The 24,629-nt window shown below is 44.1% G+C and overlaps 1 protein-coding gene across 1 annotated transcript in view; it reads left to right on the top strand.

The window, feature by feature from the left end:
- POLA1 (DNA polymerase alpha 1, catalytic subunit) overlaps window positions 1–24,629 on the top strand; it is a 247,459-nt gene that overhangs the window by 17,915 nt on the left and 204,915 nt on the right. The window contains exons 10-13 of the mRNA XM_075197823.1: window positions 16,376–16,551; window positions 23,592–23,704; window positions 24,111–24,227; window positions 24,551–24,625. Coding sequence (XP_075053924.1) covers window positions 16,376–16,551; window positions 23,592–23,704; window positions 24,111–24,227; window positions 24,551–24,625 — 481 coding nt within the window. The remainder of the gene's footprint in view (window positions 1–16,375; window positions 16,552–23,591; window positions 23,705–24,110; window positions 24,228–24,550; window positions 24,626–24,629) is intronic.

Below are 24,629 nucleotides of genomic sequence, written 5' to 3'. Positions count from 1 at the left end.
ATAATTACTGTTGGGAGTGTGGGGGTGATGCTGGAGTTTAACCTCAGCCCAAACGGTTTGCTGACATCCCCCTAGCAACAGGCAGTTCTTTTCAATACAAAAAAATGTATGGCTCAGCAGGGGGAAGACTGCACTCTTATACAGAGTGAACATGGCTGACTATTACAGCATCACAGGACTCTGGACAGATGGCAGAAAACTAAGTAGGCTGACCGACAGGGTGATAGCAGAAACTGCCATTACTGTGTGGTCTGAACTAGGGGTTGGTCCTGCTTCTCTGGCACGGTTAGCGGGATTTTTTTACGCAGAAGCAACTGTTTTCCCTGCAGTAGCAGTGACAGACAGTCTTGCTACAGATCTGCACTAGTCTGTCTGTGCCCTCTCTTTTCTAGTACCTACAGTTTTGAAGACACTAGTTTATGCTTGGGGACCAAACATTACTGTAAATCAGTATAGTGTGTTCAAAGTGTGTGGTATGCAAGTGTATGTTTTTAGATTTATTCTTTTTGTCTTTTTTTTTTTAATATAACACAATAATCTATTTTATTGCAGGATTTATTTAGACGTTCTTTGGTATGTGTTTTTGTTATTTTACCAACAATATTTCTGAGAAAGGGGCTTCCAAGACTAAAGGGACTCCTGAGAAGTCTGTGCAACATTATATCTTTATCAAATGCAATGCCAAGATATTATGTGGACAGTTTGACCCGGATGCCCTTTGTGTAACGCATGAGGCGAAAATATGCGGTCCTCGATCGCCTGCGTCAGCAGCCCTGGAGGGATAGACTTGGCGTTTTCTCTAGCCGATTCTGCCCAGGGTCTTGCAAGGGCTTCATTGGAATGCCTTCTTACCGCCTGCCATAGGACAGCTGTAAAATTTCAGATTTCTGAGACTATTCAGGACCATATCCCTTACTCTAATCTTTCTTCTGAAGCGGATGGAGCTTTGCTTCAGGATTCTGAGGGGGGGAGACTTATGGTATAAAAAACACCTCTAAATTTCAGGGTGTGTGGATGATTTAATCCTTTAGACCTTTTTGCGGCCTGAAGTTGCAGATTCTTCTTGCTTCTCCTTTTTTAAAATTCAAAAGAAACAAACTGTTTTCCGCATTGGAGTTGGTATCTGACGCCTAGTAGAAACTTGACAGAAAGTTCCAGATGCTGGGTAACATTAAATCCTTTTACCCCTTGCCATTGGATGAGTCTGTTAAATGGGAAAGTTCTCGCGGAGTGGATCCTCCTATTGCCTGCCTAATCAGAATCATTGTTATTCCATCACAGGGTGCAGTTTCGCTCCGAGATGCTACGGAAAAGTAATGTGACTTCCATCTTCATTCCGCATATGAAGGCGGCAGGAAGTTTCTTCATACCCAACATGTCTACAGCCTAGGTCAGTGTTGGCTAACCTGTGACACTCCAGGTGTTGTGAAACTACAAGTCCCAGCATGCTTTGCCAATATATAGCAGCTTATTGCTGGAAGGGTATGCTGGGACTTGTAGTTTGACAACACTTGGAGTGTCACAGATTAGCCAACACTGGCCTAGGTCAACAAGGTCATTCAAACGTGGTTGGAACAGTTTGCTAAGGGCCTGCAGGAAAATAGGCCTAGAGCTGATTTGTTGGTTTTAGCTGAGCATGTTCAGGAAGTCTCTGACTTTGTAGGTCATGCATCATAAGGTGCGGTTTCTGTTAACTATGGACTTTCCGCACTCAAATGCAGCCTGTTCTATTGTGGCTTTGCTCTTGGTCGGCGGATCTGGACTCAAAGCTTACGTTCATCTTTGCCTTTTGACTGTGTTATTCTGTTTGGTTCCGAACTTGAACAAATTGTGGTGGTCACAGGCTCTCTTCTGTCTGTCAGCACTGCTAAAAGGAAGCAACCCATTTTTCTATCCTTTCGTCCCTCTGGTAGGTCGAGAGTGGCTCCTTCCAAAGGGCAGTCTCTTGCTCAAGAGGGGCTCCAGCAGGTGTGGAGCTCTCAAGCCGGCGGTCATGACCGCTGCATGACTGAACATCCCACCGCAGTCTTGTTTATAGGTGCCCATCTACTGTAATTTCAGGATCAGTGGCGAGCCTCGACTGTGGTCTATGTTATAGGCCTTGCCAATTTCACTACTGGTCTGCTCTTCCCTCCTGTGGCCTCAGGACGCAGATCGGAAAGACTCAGGATGCTAATTGGAAACTTCTGGTTTCCGCCATGATTATTCAGGTCCTGTCTCGGGAACAAGGCTTGTGGCTTTGTCCCGAAACCCGGACGGATCGTTTCGTCCAATCTTGAATCTAAGAACTCTCAACAAGAGGGTTTGAATATTGGGGTTACGGATTTAGCCGAGCCGTTGCAAACCGTGATCACAGGGATAGAACACAAATTTATGGAATCACTAGACAGAAAGGATGCCTTCCGACACGTCCCCATATGGAAAGAACATCAATGTCTCCTTTGCTCTGCACTCTGCAAGGAGCATTATCAGTTCAGGGCTTTATCCTTTGGGCTAGCTTCCGATCCACCATTCTTCTCTAAAATTATGGTTGTCATGGCAGTTATTCTCCGTCCTTATGGCTTCACTATTTTGCTTTATTTGGATAACCTGTTGTTAAAAGTGCCGTCCGAATTGATCCTTCTATGGCACATTCAGCTGACTAGTCATTTTCTGGAGAACCACAAGTGGAATATAAGTCTTCCTTGACTTCAGCACAATGGATGCGGATTCTGGGCCTCAACTTCGACAGTTTGTTCGAAGGGGTTCCTCCCGAGAAGGCCAGGCCCTTTCTCCGCTGCATGAAACTGCTGGGTGGACCATGGTATTTGTGTTCGAATGTTGTTTACTTTGCACAGTTTCAATCAAGGCCACTCCAGAGAGAGTCTCGGGAAATGGTCAAAATTCGCCTGTCATTTGGACAGATAGATCATCAAGCTGTCCTCGGCCAAGTGTCGCACCCTCACGTGGTGGTTAACCAGAGAAAGTCTGGACAAGGATCAGCCCTTTCAGTCGTGGGAATGTACTTTGGTTACAGTCTATCTGCTTGGGGAGCGGTTATCTCCGGTTCCAGTGCCTCTGATCTCCGCTAAAGTCCTCCTTGCCCAAGGGTGTTCTGGAACTTGGAGTGATCTACAGGGCTCTGATTCAGGGCCAAATGGTTCTGACCAGAACGGATTGGACAATGCTAAAGTGAAAGTCTACCTGAACCATCACTCCATCTTAAGGATGGTGATAGGTCCACATTTTACATTTGCCTCTTCATCCAGATCTTCTGGTACAGGGCCCCTCTGGCTTTGACACAGTGTCTACTGAAATCCTAAATCTTCAGTCCAGGGGTTTCTCGCAACAAGTTGTGTGAATAATGATTAGGTGGGGAGACCATCTTCATCAGCGAATTACTATTGTGTGTGTGTGGTAAACTTTCATCCAGTTGTATGAAGGTCAGGGTTTTCGCACTTCCTGCTGGCATTTCTTCTTACATGCCCCAGGCCCCCTTTGTATATCTGGTAGAGCTTTGCAATCTTTGGTGCTCAGGGCTCTTACTAGGGAGCCCTTTGAGCCCTTGAATTCTGCTGATCTTCGTTATATTACTAGGTAGGTGGTGGTTTTGGTTTCTATTTCTACTGCTCGTCAGGTGTCTGAGTGGTAGGTGCTGTGCTATAAGCCCCCCCCCCTTTCTGATGTATGATTCTGGTTCCGACATTTTGTCTGTCTCAACCTTCTCGTGTCCTTGCCCCTTCTGGATGTGGTCCAGGCCCTCAGGTGCTATGTGCTATGTGGACCATATGGTTTCTGTTGGTACAACTGACCTTTCCATCTTGTATGGTGCCCACAAGTGTGGTTGGCTCGTTAACTAAACAATTCATTGCTTGCTGGCTTACATCCATCAATCATGTGGCTTATGTTCATGCGGCTAAACCAGTGCCAGTGGGCTAGAAGGCTCTTCCAGCCAGGGCTCTTAATGCTTTATGGGCTGCGCGTCACATGGCTTTGGCGGAAAAATTGTGCCAGGTTGCTACATGGTCATCTGTCCACACCTTTTCTAAATTCCACAAGTTGCTGTGCTTTGCATCTCAAGATGCTAGCTTTGGGCGCAAGGTTTTATGCACTGCTGTTTCAGAGCAATCCCCCTGTCTTAGGGGCAGCTTTGGTGTGTTCCCATTGTTGCAGTGTCCCTCAATGGCAGGAAAGAGGAGGTTTTTTTTTTTCCCTTCTCTGGGGGACACTGCACTTCTTCCTCTAGTTTTGGCTGTACTGTTTACCTTTACGTCTAGTTAGGCCCTCTCTTCTGAGCTTTGTTATACAAAAACTGAGGATGGCTCTGGTGGGGGGAGTAGCTTTCCACTCAAATAGATTTAAAGTCCCTTTACTTCTGATCAACCTACTATATACCATTTTCCCCATTGAATAAATTCCCTCAGAGAAATGTATTTTACAGTGGAGTCTTGGGAGTTGTCAGAAGAGATACTGCAGACTTTACCTTTTCTATTTGCTTTCCCGCTCCCAGTGTGGGACCGCAGCAGGCAGGGACTGGGAAACCCAAGCTAGCCAGCACCATTGGGCACTAGGACAGGCACCAGACTGTGCAATTTAGCTGTAGCCGTAAGATTAGTGGTTCCCATCTCCTCTTGGAGAGGGGAGTGGATTGAAAATAGATGTTAAGCCTTGTTGCAGGGAACTGCACTGAAAGAGTGATTGTAGAGTCTCTTTGTGTGATCCCATGCACAGCTCCACTTCTTGGTGTGCTTGCTGCACTGACACGCCCACCAAATGAGAGAGAGACCACAGCCAGCACTGAAACAGCAGCAACTCCTTTTTTGTCCTCTTCGATGCAGGGAACATAGTGTGAGAGGGCTGTAGAACATGTTTCCTGGAGATTTTTTTGCATTTTGTTCTGCTGGCCTCTGTTTATATTGCAGATCCACGTCCACCTTTGGTTGCGCACTGTAGCTCGGTCTCTCTCTCTCCCCTCTTTCTCTCCATTTATAGGGCCCACCCTGGAGAAAATGGTGGCAAATGTTTTTGGCTCTTCCAAATGCAACCTAAATTGCCTTTTACCTTGTCTAGGGCATATGCTCCAAGCACGGCATGTCAGACAGCACCAGCAGCCGCACTCGCCTGTTTTGTCAATTTCAGAGCTTTTGCAGCTTGCTTTAGATTTAGGGTAGGGTTCCTCCCTCCTCTGTCCCTCCCACAGAAGCCACAGGGAGTAACCTGGCCCCACTGCAATTCAGGAACAGGGTACTTCGAGCTCCTACCATGCACCAGCTGATGATCCGGTTAAGGTACTAGGCATGGTTAGGTTAGGTGAATGGTGTTGTATAGGTTTCCTCTTCCTTGGAAAGTATGTTTGATTTTTGTTGCCACTATCTCCATACCCTGGATGGGCTATATTTCAGTTATGGGATGGATCTGACTTGGGGCTTTCCTCCTCGGAGGAAGACGAAGTAGATGTAGAATTACACTGTGGGGAGTGGAGGTTTTAGTGCAAGCCATCTGACATCTGGGAATCTGAGATATCGTGAGGTTTGGACCAGGCCTAATCGGAGGTTTCAGGCTCAGGTTGCTGTCGACGCTAGGCCTGGTGTGGACCAGGCCTAGCGTCGACACGGTGAAATGGGAATGTGGGCCTAAAGTAGATATTATCAGAGCTCGTCTGTCCAAGATCACCATTCCGATTCCAAACACTGCTACCCTGAGTAATAGCATGGATGGTTAGATTGAGGCCATCCTTAAGTCAGATAGGCCCAATTAGAAGTTGTGTCGCATGCTGCCAGAGCCCTGTCAAATAGTTTTGGCATACGAAGTAAAATTAAATGAAAAATAGCACAGTGAAGATGGAAATAGCAGGATTTTTGTACTTAAAACCTTTTCTCTGAATCCATTGGGGGACACTGAGGATTTGTGGTCCAGGCAGGCGTTTTGCACTTAAAATTTTCTTTACAGTCTGAAACTCCACCTCCTTCTATATCCCGCAGCGAATTAAGTTATTTATCTTACCAAGCCCCACAAGATTGAACAGAGAGATAAAACATTTCCAAAAACAAACTTTAAGAACAAGAAACAAAATCAAGCATAATAACGAGCTTAAATGATGGGCATGCAGTAGTCCACCCAACACCCTCCTAAATGGATTCAGAGAAAAATATGTAATGCATGTAAAAATATCCTGGTTTTCTTTTACATCCTATGAGAGACATGGACAGTGACACACAGGTGCTCAATTGAGGCTCCATGCTCTGCTACCCAGAAGACGCTGACAGATCTGGTAGAATAGAATCTGCTTTTAAACTATGAAGAACCGGTTTCTCACAGGAAGTCTTTGTTTCACCTCTATGGTTGATGTATTCCACTACTGTAGCTTTGTGTTTTTAGGATTTCTCCACAACAAAAGCTTTTAACAAAGCACTTGGTTCTAGCTAGCACATTTATTTGTAAGCCCAGCTTTCAGTGGGGACCAAAGACCTTGAACACACATTAACGACTTACTGTAATCCGCATTGAAGGTTGGAATCCGCTTTCCAACAGCGAACGGAAAAAGGATGGCTCCTGTTGATGAGGTGTACTCTGGGCTAACAAGGAGCCAATGTGGTGAATTAGATGGTTAAGTGAATTTGAGACTAGTAAGATTTTGATATAAGTTTTATCTGGAACACTGGTAAATAGACTGCGCAAACGCATGTTCTAGAAGGTCAAGTCCATCTTCCACAGGATTTTCATGGCCAAGTGAACATCCATTTGAGAGCTGATATACTTTTAATTATCTGTGCAACAAATGTATCTTGTCTTAAGGCGAGAACACTGTCTGCTTTTAGGCATCAAACATAAGACCAAGTAGACCAGTCTCTGGGTAGGAACTAGATTAGGTTTCTGATAGTTGATGTTCCACCTATGAGATACTAATAGGTGTGCCATCTTTCGCACATGAGCATAAAGTAAAACTCAGAACCTCGCTTAATCAAGAGATTGCCCAGGTAAGGGATTACTGTCAGACTCTTTTGATCTCAAAATAGGAAACGTGACTGTCCTGATCTTCGTGGACTTGTCGCAAAGCTGAAAGGCAGAGCTCAAATTTGAAAGTGGTAAGGCCAAACTGAATTTGAAAAGACCTTGATTGCCTTACCAGAACAGAACATGAAAATAAGCCTCTTTTAAGTCTATGGATACCATGAGCGGGTATCCATAGACATAAAGGGAGGCAGAGGACCGTCTTCTTTAGGTTTAACGTCCGTGCGAAAAGGCAGAATCCTGTGACCCCGTGCCTAAATATATTGACCGTCATAAAATAACTTTCTCTTTCATCCAGTCTGGGGGACACTGCTTACCATGGGGTTGTGGAGGGGAGCACGGGAGTTGGCACCTAGCTAGTTAAGTTTGGCACTGCTGACAGACCCCTCCCCTCTACAATCCCCCTGCCCTTTCCTGTTCAGCTTTTTTTAGGTGCCCATGGAGTTGGGCAGTGTTTTAGTTACTGCTAGGTTTTTTCATTTAATTTTATTTATTTTCCTATTTAACTTATCTTTTTTTCATAGGAATTTTTTCCTTTGGTGGCAGACCTGGAAGTGTGTTCTATTATAGAGAACACACTCCCAGAATAGCAGTGCAGGCACTGCTCTGTCAGATGAGAGCCAGAGGCTCTCACTGGCAGAGTAAATAGGGTGCCTGAATACAGAGTGACAAGCGGTCTCTCCGGGCCGCTGTCACTCTTGGGGCCTCCCCGATAACCGGCGCTGCCACTGCGGGCATGGAGTGCCGGTTATTGGAGTGAACAAAATGCCGGTAGCCATCTTGAAAATCCGCGGAGGAGAGAGGAACAGAAGGGGGCCATACCAAGATCCCCCCTCATACATAGGAGGGGGCATCGAGGTGAAAAACCGCTGCGGAGACCTCAATTTGAGGTCTCCACTACTCTGCCGTTTACCACCTTTTTTTCTAATGGTGGCCTCTAAAAAAAATCTACAGAGAGACAGCATTACCAGAGGGGGGGAGCTAAGACATAGAGCTCCCCTGCTCTCCATGAAAAATTGGACTAGCCCGGTCTTCTGGCGCCAAGGAGAAGCCCGGGAAAGGACACGGCTTAGAGGGAGCAGGCACCAGGACACTGCTGTTGGACTTCTCCCCATTTTGGCCTGTGGGCTAAGTATCTGATTTATTTAAACACATATTACTGTATTTGCTGACTGCAAAGTGGGCTAGTAGTGGTTATATTGTAGTTCTCCTACTTGCCAGGATATTATATTGTTGTTTTAACAAAATACAAGTACAACTTTTATGTCAGATTAGTTGATTACGTGTTTTTTTTTCCCACTGTCTCTCTCAGTCTCTCTGTTAAATCTAACAATTTAAGGCTGTGTGTTTGGTGTGCCTTCCTTTGTAAAAATGACAGATAAAGGAAAGGGCCCTATGGCAAAGTATTTTACATGTTCAAGATTACCATGTGGGCAGAAGGACCCGTTGGCGCTCTGCTCTGTCTGCGAAGCAGGGGTCCCCCCTGTGCAAACCCAGCATATTACAGCCCCACTGACGGAGGAACCGGCCTGGGTGGCCTCCCTGACACAGTCTGTTTCCTCTTTAGCACAGATGATCTCACAATCTACTCAGTTGCTATCTAGTGTGGCAGCCTCTGTGGCTAATAATGCTAGTACACCTTTGGGCCTCCCTGCTACCACAGGTTCTATTGGAATGTCTATACCAGGACCTTCCTCATTGTTTACGGACCAGGCCCCTGTTCCTACAGAACCGACATGGTCCGCATAATATATAAAGGGTTTGGACAATACCAGTTACTTGAATCCCCAAACATCCCGCCTACTAAAAGGAAGCGGACTAGATCTGCTAATCCCCTTATGGTCCTTTCAGACTCTGAGAGGTTTTTAGAGGAGGAGGGGGAAATAAATTCTGATCCGGACCAGGTTCAACCTTTGGAACAGGAAGAGAACACTAAAAGCCAATTTATTGATGATTTGGTTTTAGCGGTGAGACAGGCGTTGGACCTCCCAGAACCGGAGGATCCTACTCCTAGAGACAGAAGTCTCTTTAAGAAGGCCAAAAGGAAGGCTATCCGTTTTCCCCCTTCTGTGGAACTCGGAGGTATTGCAGAGGGAGCCTGGAAACAGCCTGATAGAAGGTTCTCTCTTCCCAGGAGGTTCTCTTCCCTGTATTCATTGCATGAGGAAGACGTGGCTCGCTGGGAGAGTATTCCTAAGGTAGATATTCCAGTAGCCCGTTTGGCCAGACACACTTTACTACCAGTCATAGGTTCAGCAACTGCAGGATGCCACTGATCGCAGAGTGGAATCCCATCTGAAATCTATATTTGTGGCAGCGGGTTCTTCCTTTAGGCCCACATTTGCTTCAGCTTTGGTTGCTAGAGCCATGGAAGCATGGGCAGACCAACTGGCAGAGGCCTTACAGGACTCTGATTTACTTCCTCTGGCTTTACATTTGAAAGAGGCATCGGGGTACCTTTAGGAGGCGGCCCAGAACACAGCGTCTGTGTCCTCCTCTATTCAGGCTGAATCTATTTCAGCAAGAAGAACGTTATAGCTGAAATCCTGGGAAGGAGATTTGGAATCAAAAAAGTCAGTTGAAACCATTCCTTTTTCAGCAGCAGGTTTGTTTCGGCCCGGCATTGGATACTATGATTTCCCAGGCAACAGGGGGCAAAAGCACTTCTTTGCCGGTAGTTTCTAGTAGGGGCTGGACCCCTTGGGTCAGCTCCTTTTGTCAGCCCTTTAGGGGGATCTCTTTGCCTAGAGGACAGTCATTTAGAGGTAGACAACCAAATGCTCGAGGCTCCTCTGTCAGGGGTAGATCCTCGTTTGCTGCTAGGCGCCAGGCCTCCAAGACCCAGGAAAAGCCTGCGTCCTGACGACCACTCTACTCTGCTGGAGGTGGTGCCAGTGTGGGGACGTCTGTCTTTGTTTCAGGAACAATGGCCAGCGTCATCCCAAGACCCTTGGATTCGGGGCATTATATCAAGGGGGTACATGATAGACCTGCTGGGTCCGGTACCACATCGTTTCTTTATAACCCCGCTACCCCGAGATCCAACAAGAAGACAGGCAATACAGGCCTGTGTCACCGCTCTTCTTTCGCAAAGAGTCATCTGCAGAGTCCCAGACGACCAGAAGGGATGGGTTTTATTCAAATCTGTTTCTGGTCAAGAAGCTGGACGGGTCCTTTCGACCCATTTTAAACCTAAAGAACCTCAATGTGCACTTATGGGTGGACAGATTTCGGATGGAATCCCTGAGGTAAGTAATAAACGGCTTAGAGAAGGATCAGTTTATGGCTTCCATAGACATAAAAGACGCATACCTCCACGTTTCCATTTGGAGTGACCATCATTCTCCTAAGATTCACAGTGGGGTCCTCCCACTATCAGTTTCAGGCTCTTCCCTTCGGCCTCTCCACAGCTCCGAGGGTCTTCACGAAGATCACGTCAGTGATGGCAGCGTGTCTTCACTTAAAGGGAGTTCAGGTCGTGCCTTATTTGGACGATCTGCTCGTCAAATCCTCCTCGGAGATTTGCTTACGTCAGCACTTATCCCTCACCTTGGCGGTTCTCGAGAACCATGGGTGGCTGATAAACTTAAAGAAATCCCAGGTGGTTCCGTGTCAACGCATGGTTTTCCTAAGGCTCATCATGGACACCAGTCAGCAAAAGGTGTTCCTGCCTGCCAAGAAGATCAGTTCAATTCAGAGTATAACATCTCAGGTCTTGTCTTCTCCCAGCCCCTCAATTCACTTGTGCATGCGGCTGCTGGGAAAGATGGTGGCCTCCTTCGAGACCATCCCCTTCGGTCGAGCTCATTCTCGATGCTTCCAGTGGGATCTGTTGACAAAATGGTCAGGATCCCACCTACGCTTGGATCTCCAGAGGATCTCGCTGTCACCGAGGGCGAGAGAATCGCTCCAGTGGTGGCTAAATCAGGATCACATGGCGGTGGGCAGGTCCTTTGCTCCATGGTCATGGATCATAGCCACAACAGACGCGAGCCTGAGAGGTTGGGGGGTGGTAGTCCTGCACCTCAGGCTCTAGTGGCTCTGGTATCAGCCTTATCAATCAACACATTAGAGTTGAAGGCAATTCTTTTAGCTCTCCGGGGGGCCCAGACTCTTCTTCAGGGCCACCCAGTCAGAGTACAGTCCGACAATGCCACGGCTGTGGCATACGTCAACAGACAGGGAGGAACCAGGAGTGCAGCTGCAATAAGAGTGGCAGCTCGGATATTCCTTTGGGCAGAACAGTATGTTTCAGCAATCTCGGCGGTGTTCATTCCAGGAATAAAAAATTGGGAGGCTGATTACCTCAGTCGCAATGCGATGATGCCAGGGGAGTGGTCCCTCCACCCGGAAGTATTTCAGTCTCTAGTTCAGAGGTGGGGCTTCCGGATATAGATCTCATGGCCTCCAGACACAACAAAAAAGTTCACAGGTTTTGCGCAAGGGCAAGAGACCCCTTAGCGGTAGCAGTGGACGTGATGTCCATGTCATGGGAATTCAGGTTGGGTTATCTGTTTCCCCCGATTCCCATGCTTCCTCGAGTACTCAGACGAGTGAGGCAAGGCGCTCGGCCGGTGATTCTAATAGCTCCCTCATGGCCGCGTCGAGTGTGGTACGCAGACATAATATTCATGGCGGTGGGACAAGGATATCGTCTTCCGTCACGAGACGACCTTCTTCTCCAAGGTCCCTTTCGTCACCATAATTTACCTCCGCTCACTTTAACGGCATGGCTGTTGAAGCCAGCCTCTGGAGAGCTAGGGGTTTTTCCCCCAGTGTAGTGAACACTATGCTGCGAGCTCGAAAACCGGTTTCAGCTCGCAACTATCAACGTATCTGGCGAGCCTATATTAGATAGTGCGAAAATAAGTCCTGTCACACATCTTCCTTTCGTCTCCCTCGCTTATTGGCTTTTCTTCAGGATGGGCTGGAAGCAGGGCTCCGTTTAGGTTCATTAAGAGTTCAGGTTTCAGCGCTTTTCAGTTTTCTTTCACCTGAAGTTAGCGGACTTGCCATACGTCAGGACTTTTCTTCAGGGAGTCTTACACATTCAGCCTCCTTACGTTCCGCCTACAGCACCATGGGATCTTAACCTGGTACTGGATATGCTTAAAGGGCCTCCTTTTGAGCCATTAGCTACGGCAGATTTTAGGTGTCTTACCTGGAAGGTCGTCTTTCTTTTAGTTATTGCATCTGCACGTAGGGTTTCAGAATTAGGAGCTCTGTCTTGCCGGGAACCATATCTGGTTTTTCACAAGGACAGAGCAGTGTTGAGAACCCTCCCTTCCTTCGTTCCAAAAGTAGTTTCGGCTTTCCATCTGAACCCGGAAATTGTAGTTCTGGTCTTTTCATCTTCTTCCCATTCTGATCAACAGTCTATGGAAAAGTTAGATGTGGTAAGGGCTCTCCGCATTTATGTCAAAAGAACTTCTCAGATTAGACGTACAGATTCTCTGTTTGTTCTTTATGATTCTAATAAAAGAGGCTGGCCAGCCTCAAAACAGTCCATTGCAAGATGGATTACGGCAACCATTAAGCAAGCTTGCATAAAGGCTAACCGTCCTGTGCCAGAGAGACTTACGGCCCATTCCACCAGATCGGTAGGGGCGTCATGGGCAGCGAGAAATGGGGCTTCTGCAGACCAGCTTTGCAGGGCAGCCACCTGGTCCTCTGTCCACACCTTTACAAAATGTTATCAGTTTAATGTATTTGCATCTGCGAATGCAAATTTCGGTCGTAGTGCTCTACGAGCGGGGCTTTCAGAGTGGTCCCACCCTTAGGGGGCTGCTTTAGAACGTCCCCATGGTAAGCAGTGTCCCCCAGACCGGATGAAAGAGAAAAGAGGATTTATGTACTTAAGTTAAATCCGTTTCTCTGATTCCGTCTGGGGAACACTGCGATCCCTCCCTTCTGCTTTTCCTCTGTGTGCTCTTGTTTGATCGGCCTTTTCTCCTTGGGCTTTTTAATAAACTGAACAGGAATGGGCAGGGGGATTGTAGAGGGGAGGGGTCTGTCAGCAGTGCTAAACTTAACTAGCTAGGTGCCAACTCGCGTGCTCCCCTCCACAACCCCATGGTAAGCAGTGTCCCCCAGACGGAATCAGAGAAACGGATTTAACGTAAGTACATAAATCCTCTTTTCTAGCTCCAATGAGCCCAGCATCCAAAGCTGCATACCCGAAATATTCGGACACCTCCTGAATGTGTTCAACTAAGGTTTGTAATTGAGAACTGGGTCTATCAGATTGCAAGCCCTCCAAAAGCTGCCCAGATCCCTTTACGGCCTCCTTGATTTATCCATGCTGAAGCTAAATTGGTCCAAGAGAAGACTACAAAATATATCTACCATTTCTGAGAGCATCATGAATAGGGATAGTATTGGTCTTGGACAATTGTGCTATGACAGCAATCCACCTTTGGTGGGGATTCTCATTTATCAGTGATCACATTAGGGAAAAGATAAAGAATCTGCAATTTGTGTGATGGATCAAACCTGTGTTCAGGCTTCTCCCACGCTTCACTAGCAATTTGCCTATATGATGGGACTAACTGTTTCTTCCATTATAATAGCATATTATCAGGTCCTGCAGAGTCCTAGAGGTATTGAATGTTTAGTACTTTCTGCACCGTACTAAATTATACACACCTTTTTCCCTTTTGGAATCCTCCACAGTGTATGAGAAATTCACATTGTTCAAGTCCACAGCTTCCTTGCCCTCCTCCTGAGAGGACAACTGATATTTTGAACCTTCAAAGGATTGATCTACCGCAGGCAAGACTTTGGGTCTCCCTTCTGTCGCTGAGAAGAAGCCCTGCCTGAAAACCCTCAGATGAAAACACTTGCTTGCTGAGGGGTTTCAGCGGAGGCACAATAGAGGTTCTCTTTGCCTACCCCATGAAATTGTGTGGTGAGCTTTGTAAGTTCAGCAATAGATTAGAAAAAATATTTAGCCCAAGATGGCTTTGCCAGATTAGTGGCTCCACATGCATGTGTGCAGGCACATGGCTCTCTGTCTTGCTTGATGTACCATGAGGTAATTTTAAGTTACATTCTGAACACTTATAAATGGAACAGACATCTATCCTCCATATTCAACTCTGGAATTGATTCCTTTATCAGACATAACAGATAAAGATGAGACATAAAAGCTGTAGTACAGAAAGGAAAGCGATTCTGCAAATACTCGCGCAAGGCAGAACCAACACCTAAGCCTCTCTCACTCTTAATACTTCCATAAAGAAGAGGTATAGAGGAGTATCGGGAGCTGCAGATGCCTGTGTCTGCCCTAAATATGGCCACCGGCCAGATGGAACCCTATTGGTCAGACTGTGCCTAGTGTGGGACTGCTCTATACAGGCGCCTCCACCTCGCCTCCCTCCCTAACACTGAAGCACTGCACTTCTACGTAGGCCCAGTTTGTTGGAGACTGGCCACGACTGTGAGCTTCCAATCAGGAGAGGGGAGTTAATTTATCTGAAGCTGTGCCTCCTTTGTGCGGCCTGACACTATGGCGCTTGATGGCATGATAGCAGTGCAGGTCTGATGACCAGTTCCTGTGGCGACATTGGCCGGGACCCCCAAATTAAGTCTTTCATAGGGCACGGCGGGTGGCAGGACGAAGCACCTAAAGGGTACTTCTTCAACCTGCTCCTGGCATCAGACTTAGATGGGCATATTCAATTAGGGTTCCTGTCCTACCACGGAAAGTGCGCGTTATTGCCGGTATTACGGTACCGCAATAACGCAGATTTTCGTTCGCAGCCCAACCATGTTATTGCGGTAACGTGGATTAAGTTTCGCAGCTAATTGAATATGCCCCAGAATGTCTGGATGGTATGGCTGTATTTGTGAAGATTAAATGAAGTAAATAAAATTTAAAATAAAATACTTTTGCCAAAACCAGCCCTGATGAAAACCACCCTACTCCTGTCGACACTTCAAAAAAAAAAAAAAAGTTCCCTGCAGGGAGAGTTATAGAAGGGGGTGGAGTTTCAGACTTGGTCAAAGAAAATTAAATGTGCCAATCCTGCCCTATTGTCTGTGACCCCAACAGGATGTAAGAGGAATTATCAGCTTATTCCTTTAACATTAGCATTGTACAAATTTAAAATGTAGTTATTAAACATTTTGCATCTATGTATGATACTATAGGACATAATTTACACGTGTACAATTGGCTCGACCTGGAAGGCAAATTGGACAAATGATGCTGTAAACCATATTAAACAGCTTTTTGACAAGCATTTATTGTTGGGGGAATTTCAGCTCCACATGTTCTAACTGTTTTTCCTGTCTCTAAAGTTATCTTTGTGGTGGCCCCTATAGTATTTGTTCATATAGCTGCAACCATGATCATTGAAAACTATATCTTGGGCACCAGCAAGAGTGGTTTCAAGTTCAAACCTTAAACTAACTGTAAAACAAGTTTGTCCTACAGATACGATTCCAATGACTAAAAACAGACAAAGAAAAAAATCATCTTGTCAAAGTGAGCAGTGGAGTCAAACATCCCAGGGCTCATGGTGTAAAAAAAGGGACCAGAGAGTGGTCTACGTATTGTAAAAAAGCACAACGGCTGTGTAATATACAGTAATTGATGGTATTGAACAGTGCACAATATATATAACACATAGTACATAAAAAGCAATATGATAATTGTAGAGGTCATCATGATATACAAAGGTGTGATAATCCCCAAAAATTGAGAACAAGTAGAAAACATCAAAGGGTCCAAACTACTGTACCTGAAGGTGCAGTCGTAATCAAAAAGAATAACGCAAACATTTTATCTCAAAACTCCTAGTTCTTAATGTTAAATCCTGGTAAATAGTAAGTCTGTTCTTATCTTTTTTCATTATTCTTTTGAATTACTACTGCATATTTCTTTTATCAACATTTTCTTTGTCTATCAAACCTTCATGTATCATGATGAACTCTACGATTACTATATGTGTTTATATTGTGCACTGCTCAATATTTTCCATTTCTGTATATTACATAGCCTTTGTGCTTCTGTAAAGTACGCAGACCACTCTGGTCACTTTCTTACACAATGCGCCCTGGGAAGTTTGACTGCATTTTCACCATTTAGAGGGCCTGAATCCACCCCTCTTTTCCCTAAGTGGCAGCATATTTTACAGTTATACATAGCGCAGACTACCCACCATATTGCCTTATTCTTCAAGGTGTGGTGCCTTTATTTGCCTCGTGTAGATTATTTTTAATGCTTTTATATTCATCTTGAATTAAGCTTGCTGCTCAAATACATTTTATGTATAATGCAACATTATCTAATGTGCTTTACTATTAGAATAATGTGATGCTCTATAAATTATGATCAACTAAAATTTAGTTCTTAGAGCTCATCAAAATCTTTCTCTTCCAGAGTTTCTACTACTTCGGGAGACTCCTGCTGGGACCAAATGCCAGATGAGACCGAATCAGTGACAAATGAGGTTCAAGTAGACTCGAGTCTCCTTCCTCTAGTAACTGATGAAGATGGTGATCAGGTGTTTAGATTTTATTGGCTGGATGCATATGAAGACCAGTACAATCAGCCAGGTAGGAGATTGATATATATCTATATTTATATTTTTTTGGCAAGAGGTTGTACCAACACAAAATTTGGAATAAGATGAAACAAAAAAGCTTCAATACTAATATTAATTGGTATATGATGACCAATTCAATATAACTTGCAATGAATTTAGCTAAATTAACTCAATAGGTTCCTAGCAAAACAAAATATAACAAATGTATTAATACATTCTACAAGTAAATAACTTCATAATATATCCGCATAGTCAGAATGACAAAATATATTAAATAGGCGATAGGATTGCTAAATATAGAATGTTCACTTTGACAACCATTGAATCTCATATAGGAAGAAAATCTAAATATTAGTGAGAGAGAGAGAACCTGCTCAAAGGGAGGTTGGAGAGCATTTGAGTGTATGTATGTATGTGTATATATATATATATATACCGTATATACTCGAGTATAAGTCGACCCGAATATAAGCCGAGGCACCTAATTTTACCACAAAAAACTGGGAAAACTTATTGACTCGAGTATAAGCCTAGGGAGGGAAATGCAGCAGTTACTGGTAATTTTTTTTTACATTACTTTTATACATTTAGCTGAGACCCCATGCTTCCACTACAGTGGAAGCACATTCATTAGAAGCAGCGGGATTGTGGGTTAAGGTGATGGGCACTGACTCTATCTACTTACAAGAGAATTGGCGTGCAGCTGCATAGGAGAGCCCACCCTCCTTAATAAATACAAATGGATAAACACTGCAGCGCTCAGCCAATCTCCAACACCTCCCAACAAAAGGGTAAACTCACTTATACTATAAAAAATGATACATGTACATCGACAGTGTCCACACATAGAATAGTCCTCAATTGCGTTCTGCTCTACTCCATATCGACTTTTGCAGCCTGTAATGTATTCACACCTCTCCGATAACACTCCCGTTCCATATATATCAAATTAACAACTGTAAGTCTTCAAGCCAAGTAAACAAAAAACTGTAACATCCGTTACTCACATGTATGTTTATGAAGGTTCAATTCCGTCCGGTGCCAAGACCCCGTCACTGTAAAGTCCCATTCTCCACAGGATCTTGTCTGCAGTGCCCACAATCCCTTAGACGATAATGTCCACTGTTCCAAACGATGTGAGTCTACAGAGTCCCGTTAATCTCCTAGAGATTACCCCTCTTTCTGTTCGACGGAGTAAGGAGGCGGGATTCAAACTCAAGATAACTTTATTAGATTCTGTCATAATGACAGCTACGTGGCTGCGTTGTGTGACCTCTCTGCTACCTGTTTCCGATGAGCGCTGCTGGCCGCGCATGCGCGGTATGTGAAACTCGGGGGTATAGAGTAAAACAGTGTGGTCCTGGAGCATCACTCGAGTATAAGCCGAGGGGAGACTTTTCAGCACAAAAAATGTGCTGAAAAACTCGGCTTATACTCGAGTATATACGGTGTGTATATATATATATATATATATATATATATATATATATATATATATATATATGTATATATAGAGAGAGAGAGCGTGCGATAGGTAAAGGTAGGTGACTTACAGCTGTAAAAATTAATTGTCCATAGAGTTTTCGATAAATGGGTTAAATGATGCAACAATGGAGGTAGTGAAGGAGAAGGAAGTGGCTAGTGGCCAGTTCACCTCATTCAGGTGGTGATAATATGCACTTGTCCTGCAACAATAAAGAGGAGCCTGCTGGAGCGGTGTCGTAAATGGTTGTATAGGAACAGTTCGTACTCCCTGTGGTAATGGGTACAAAATTCTTGATGAGCAACAAAATAATAGCTATAAACAGAATCCCCAGAAAACTTTTTCATATGACGCATTTCGTCACAAGTAGTGACTTTTTCAAAGATCTTGTTTCGAAACATGTCAGGTTAGGATACTTGCAGTTCTCCAGAGTGATGCAAGTTAGTGAAAATCTTTTTTTATTTATCTTTATTTTTATTTATTTTTATTGCCCAGCACACATTGCTGGCTACTTAGCTTAGTAATATATAGGTTTGAGATGCAATAATGTCCAGAAGTAGTTTTACTTGCTATTCAAACATTAAATTTTTTCTTAGTTTTCAGATTAATAACTTTTTTGTTGGCTTTAACCTTGTTGGAAAATCACACTCTTGGCTAAAAATGTCAATATAGGTAGCTCCTCCCCCCCCCCCCCTCTCTCTTTTGAAATTTTGTAATTTGTAAATGCAATAAATTACCAGCTAGATTAATATACCAGTCTGTGTTTACATCCTTTTCTTATATTAACACATTGCTTTAAACAAACTGGCCAGGGATTCCTACATTTAGTCCAGGGAGAAATGGCTATGCTGTTTTTGGGGAGTGGATGATAATTGGTATAGGCATGTTGCACCATTACTAAATGTGTAGTGGTGTAAACATCTGTAAACAAACAAATGCGGGTGTGTAAGGAAGTCAGAAAAGTAGATAGAGAGGGTGTACGCCTTTTAAGCCAAGTGTCACACCTGTGTTGAAAGCAGTGTTTTGCGTATCTGTAAAAAGCAGCATGTGGACACTTAATGTACCTCGCAGACAGAAAAACTTGTAATTCGAGTTCATTGAAAATAATCTAGAATGCTAGCCTGTCTCACACTATTAATGTATCAAAGCAACTTTTTTCTTTAACAAATCAAAAAGAAAAGTAAAAGCTCCTGATTTTTTTTAATTTTTATTTTTTTTAGTGTTTTGAAAGTAGCAGAAATAGGCATCTTCTAAAATACAGATAGAACACCAGCCAAATGTTTATACTATAACGCGTTTTGTTATGATTTGAAAGCACTGACCACTTGTGTAAAAAGAAATAAAAATAGTGAAGCAAAAAAAGAACAAAAAAACAAATGCAATTTCTCATACATTCATTGTGCGACACTGGACCCATGAGGTTTAGAGGGGCATGCAGGAGCTTTGAAAAAAAAAAAATTAATCTGCTAATTGCTAGGGAATAAGTTTTTCTTTTAAAGTGCCATGGGAAAACATGTAATTAGTCCTGCTGTCACCTGCAGTAGACTTACTTGATGCAGACCACACTCTGGAAAGTGGCTGTGTGTAGAAGAGACTCCTCTTTCCCCTGCAGGGGTATTAGCAGTTTTTGTCAAGCGGTCAAAATGGCAGCGTGACTCTAAATTAGAGCCTTTGTGCCGGTACTTGAGGGTTGGTGAGGGACTGATTCATTAGCCCTCTCACTAGGCATGAGGACAGAATTTGAATCCGGTCACTCAACATTACATTGCCTGTTAGGGGAGGGACTTATTTTCAAATGTTCAAGCTCCTCTTTGACAGGCTTTTTCCTTTTCACTGGAACCCATGCTACAGTGAGGACTCCTTTGTATCTACTAGCAGTGAAGTGTGAATGTGTCTGTTATTGTGTTTTATTACACTTAATATGTGCTGTTTTGTCTATGTAGTAATTCAACTCTCCTTTAGTGGTTGTATTCTACGATCTTCCATTTTTTTTTTCTCTGCATTTGTCCTTTGCCTGACCTTGTAATGGAGTCAGAGTCTCCTCCAGTGGGACTTCCACAGTGACATTTGTTTTACATAGTCAAACGTTGGCAGATGCCTTGTTTCCCGAATTCTGAAGCCGAGGCCTCGTGCGAGTTGCTTGCTAGCTGTGAGTAGTGCTGACCTGGTGGAGCCTGTCTAGTTAAGGCACAGTGGCACTTACCCGGTATAATAGAAAATGATTATTCTAACACCATGTCTAAAAATGAAGAAAGCTTACACAATTCTTGAACCAGCAGTCAGACTTTTGACCCAAGAAGTTTCCTCAAGGGTAATCTGGAAGGAATTCTGAATAAGGATTCACTGCAAGTCAGTATTTGAAACATTGAAGGACAAGAGAGGGTTTGCTTTCCTCATTCTGCACCATTGGGTGAGAAATAAGCTGAGCAAGTTCAGCAATGAGCCTGGCCTAGTTCTGATTTTTCCTCTGAGGAGGGCGAGTTAGAGGAGATTTCTGAGTTTGAAAAGGCTTCATATTGGACCTAAGATTCCTTCAAGATACAAGGCAAGGCATAATGATTTGGTTAGAGCTGTCCATCGTTCCCTCAATATCCGGAAGAGAGGACCCTGTGTTGCCTGAGGTAACATTGTTCAACAGAAAGCAGTAACAGTGTGTTTCTTTTCATCTCTTCTCAGCTAAATAAACTTCTAAGCGAGGAGCGGACTAAACTGGTTAAAAAGTTCAAGATTTCTCACAGACTGCTATCTTAAATGGGAATTTCCACCCTAAATGGAAGCTGTTATTGCTAGGACTGAATCAGTTTTGAAATATGTATTTGTGTCTGCAGATGCAGCTCTCAAGACCTATCTTGGCTTCGGGTGGGGTTAATAAAGCGGTTATAAAGTGGGCTGAAGGGTTTTGAAGGTTTTGAAGAAGGGGTGTTCCTCCCCCCTTCTTCTTCTTCTTCCTCCCCCCCCTTCTTCTTCTTCTCCTCCCCCCCCTTCTTCTTCTTCCTTCCCCCTTCTTTCTTCATCCTTCCCCCCCTTCTTCTTCTTCCTCCCCCCCTTCTTCTTCCTCCCCCCTTCTTCTTCCCCCCCCTCTTCTTCTTCCCCCCCCTCTTCTTCTTCCCCCCCCTTCTTCTTCCCCCCCTTCTTCTTCTCCCCCCCTTCTTCTTCTTCTCCCCCCCCTTCTTCTTCTTCCCCCCCCTTCTTCTTCTTCCCCCCCCCCTTCTTCTTCTTCCCCCCCCCCTTCTTTTTCTTCTTCCCCCCCCCCTTCTTCTTCTTCTTCTTCTCCCCCCCCTTCTTCTTCTTCCTCCCCCCCCTTCTTCTTCTTCCTCCCCCCCCTTCTTCTTCTTCCTCCCCCCCTTCTTCTTCTTCCCCCCCCTTCTTCTTCTTCCTCCCCCCCTTCTTCTTCTTCCTCCCCCCCTTCTTCTTCTTCCTCCCCCCCCTTCTTCTTCTTCCTCCCCCCCCTTCTTCTTCTTCCTCCCCCCCCCTTCTTCTTCTTCCTCCCCCCCCTTCTTCTTCTTCCTCCCCCCCCTTCTTCTTCCTCCCCCCCCCTTCTTCTTCCTCCCCCCCTTCTTCTTCCTCCCCCCCTTCTTCTTCTTCCTCCCCCCCTTCTTTTTCTTCCTCCCCCCCTTCTTCTTCTTCCTCCCCCCCTTCTTCTTCTTCCCCCCTCTTCTTCTCCCCCCCCTTCTTCTTCTTCTTCTCCCCCCCTTCTTCTTCTCCCCCCCCCTTCTTCTTCTTCCCCCCCCCCTTCTTCTTCTTCCCCCCCCCCTTCTTCTTCTTCCCCCCCCCTTCTTCTTCTTCCCCCCCCCTTCTTCTTCTTCTCCCCCCCCCCTTCTTCTTCTTCTCCCCCCCCCCTTCTTCTTCTTCTCCCCCCCCCTTCTTCTTCTTTCCCCCCCCTTCTTCTTCTTTCCCCCCCCTTCTTCTTCTTCCCCCCCCCCTTCTTCTTCTTCCCCCCCCCTTCTTCTTCTTTCCCCCCCTTCTTCTTTCCCCCCCTTCTTCTTCTTCCTCCCCTTCTTCTTCTTCCTCCCCCCCTTCTTCTTCTTCCTCCCCCCTTCTTCTTCTTCCTCCCCCCTTCTTCTTCTTCCTCCCCCCTTCTTCTTCTTCCTCCCCCCTTCTTCTTCTTCCTCCCCCCTTCTTCTTCTTCTCCCCCCCTTCTTCTTCTTCCTCCCCCCCTTCTTCTTCTTCCTCCCCCCCTTCTTCTTCTTCCTCCCCCCCCTTCTTCTTCTTCCTCCCCCCCTTCTTCTTCTTCTTCCCCCCCCCTTCTTCTTCTTCTTCCCCCCCTCTTCTTCTTCTTCTTCCCCCCCTTCTTCTTCTTCTTCTTCCCCCCCTTCTTCTTCTTCTTCTTCTTCTTCTTCCCCCCCTTCTTCTTCTTCTTCTTCTTCTTCCCCCCCTTCTTCTTCTTCTTCTTCTTCTTCCCCCCCTTCTTCTTCCCCCCCTTCTTCTTCTTCTTCTTCTTCTTCCCCCCCTTCTTCTTCTTCCCCCCCTTCTTCTTCTCCCCCCCTTCTTCTTCTTCTTCTCCCCCCCCTTCTTCTTCTTCTTCCCCCCCTCTTCTTCTTCTTCTTCCCCCCCTCTTCTTCTTCTTCTTCCCCCCCTTCTTCTTCTTCTTCTTCCCCCCCTTCTTCTTCTTCTTCTTCCCCCCCCTTCTTCTTCTTCTTCCCCCCCCTTCTTCTTCTTCTTCCTCCCCCTTCTTCTTCTTCTTCCTCCCCCTTCTTCTTCTTCTTCCTCCCCCCCCGTCTTCTTTGTCATCTCCCTCCTCTTCCAATATTAAAGAATAAAGGGTTCAGACATTGGTATAGCTAAAACTTATCTACTATTAAGAAAAAACAAATGCACATACAAACCCTGACTCATTTGATCCACTCCAAAAACAAAATCCCTACAATAAACTCTTAATGCAAATGTTATTTTTTGTCTTTAGTTGAGCAGTGTTGCTCTCCACTCCAAACTGTCACTTCTCCTTCAAGAAATATATATATATATATTTTTTTTAAAATCTTTATAAACACTTTTAACAATTAACCAATTAACAAATTAAATTAACAAATTAAAAACATCTTAGTATACCAAATTTCAGCCCTTTCTGAATTTTTTTTCCACACACACTAAGAATTTAGTAGGTCAGTGTATAACTCTGCCCAGCAGGTGGCGCTGCAGCTTGGTTTTATATTTTCCACACACACACAGACAGACTAACACACGCCACTAGACATTTATATTATAGATAGATATATATGTATATATGTGTGTGTGTGTGTATGTATATATATATATATATATATATATATATATATATATATATATATATATATATATATATATATATATATATATATGAAACCAAAGGGGCATACAAATTTTCCTATCTAGTATGTTATGTTATGCTATGGTTTACTAACTAAGGTTTTCTATTTCTTTTTACTCTCTCATTACTATTTGTAAACTGTCCAGCTTGACAGGTGGAAGGGTTAAACTAGCAAACTACCAGTGGAGTTCTTCTTATTAAATTGCTTTGTCTCATGCTACGCTTGACTAATTGTTTTTTTTTTAATAAAATTATTAATGTTCCCTCAATTGCACTGTAGGTGTTGTGTACTTATTTGGCAAAGTTTGGATTGAATCTGCAGAAACTTACGTCAGCTGCTGTGTAAGCGTAAAAAACATTGAGCGAACAATTTACCTTCTACCACGTGAAATGGTAAGTTGTTTGTGTCTGATTTTTTTTTTGTTAATAGCGCAGGACGGGTCCCCTGAAACACACATTTAGAAATGTTTTGGCCATTTTTTTCAATCAACATAAAGGATGGCCATATGGTAGTTGAAGGGCCAGGATCTAAACAAAAGAAAAGCTAACTTTACTTGGGTGTAACTAAAGATAGATGTTATCCCTAAGTGGCTAACCAATTAAATCTGTGATAACCTGAAAGGACACTTAACCTTATTTTCTGGAACAGTCTCACAACTAATCTACACTGTTTGCTGAATGTCTTGTGTTTTAGAATTTCTTGTGTTGTAGAATATATATTCTATTGTGTTTTGTGTGTTGTTTTTTTTTTTTTTTTTTTTTAAATTTTGTTCCTAATGTCTGTTTACTCTTACTAAAGAGACTTGATCTGTCATCTGGAAAAGACCTTGGAGTTCCAGTGACAATGATGAATGTTTACCAGGAATTTAATGATAGGATTGCAGATAAATATCGGATCATGAAATTTAAATCTAAGGTTTGTATTTGTTTTTATTTTTATTTCTGGTTGAAGAAAAAAAAAAAAGCCTATTGTTTATACAAGGCAGATGGAAAATATTTAGGTTCTTTTAGGGTTGTCTTCTGCACAGCAATAAAGGTAGCAAAAAAGCACATATCTTTACTAATGTAGATTTGTTTAATAAAAATGAGGTACTAATACCATGTTTTTCCCAAAACTTTTTAACTTGCAAGTGAGCATGAACACTGCAAGTCTACTTTTATGCGCCAAGTACAGCTAATATATAAAATCATTTACTTTGTGTATGTGTAGATCAGCATATGATTCTATCTGTTTTCCAGAAAGTTGAAAAGAACTATGCTTTTGAGATTCCAGATGTCCCTGCCAGCTCAGAGTATCTAGAGGTTCGATATTCAGTAA

This window comes from Mixophyes fleayi, chromosome 2, assembly GCF_038048845.1.
Source record: "Mixophyes fleayi isolate aMixFle1 chromosome 2, aMixFle1.hap1, whole genome shotgun sequence".
In the NCBI taxonomy this organism is placed as follows: domain Eukaryota; kingdom Metazoa; phylum Chordata; class Amphibia; order Anura; family Limnodynastidae; genus Mixophyes; species Mixophyes fleayi.
The sequence above is the reverse complement of the archived record's forward strand: the minus strand, read 5'-3'. Positions and strand labels throughout refer to the sequence as shown.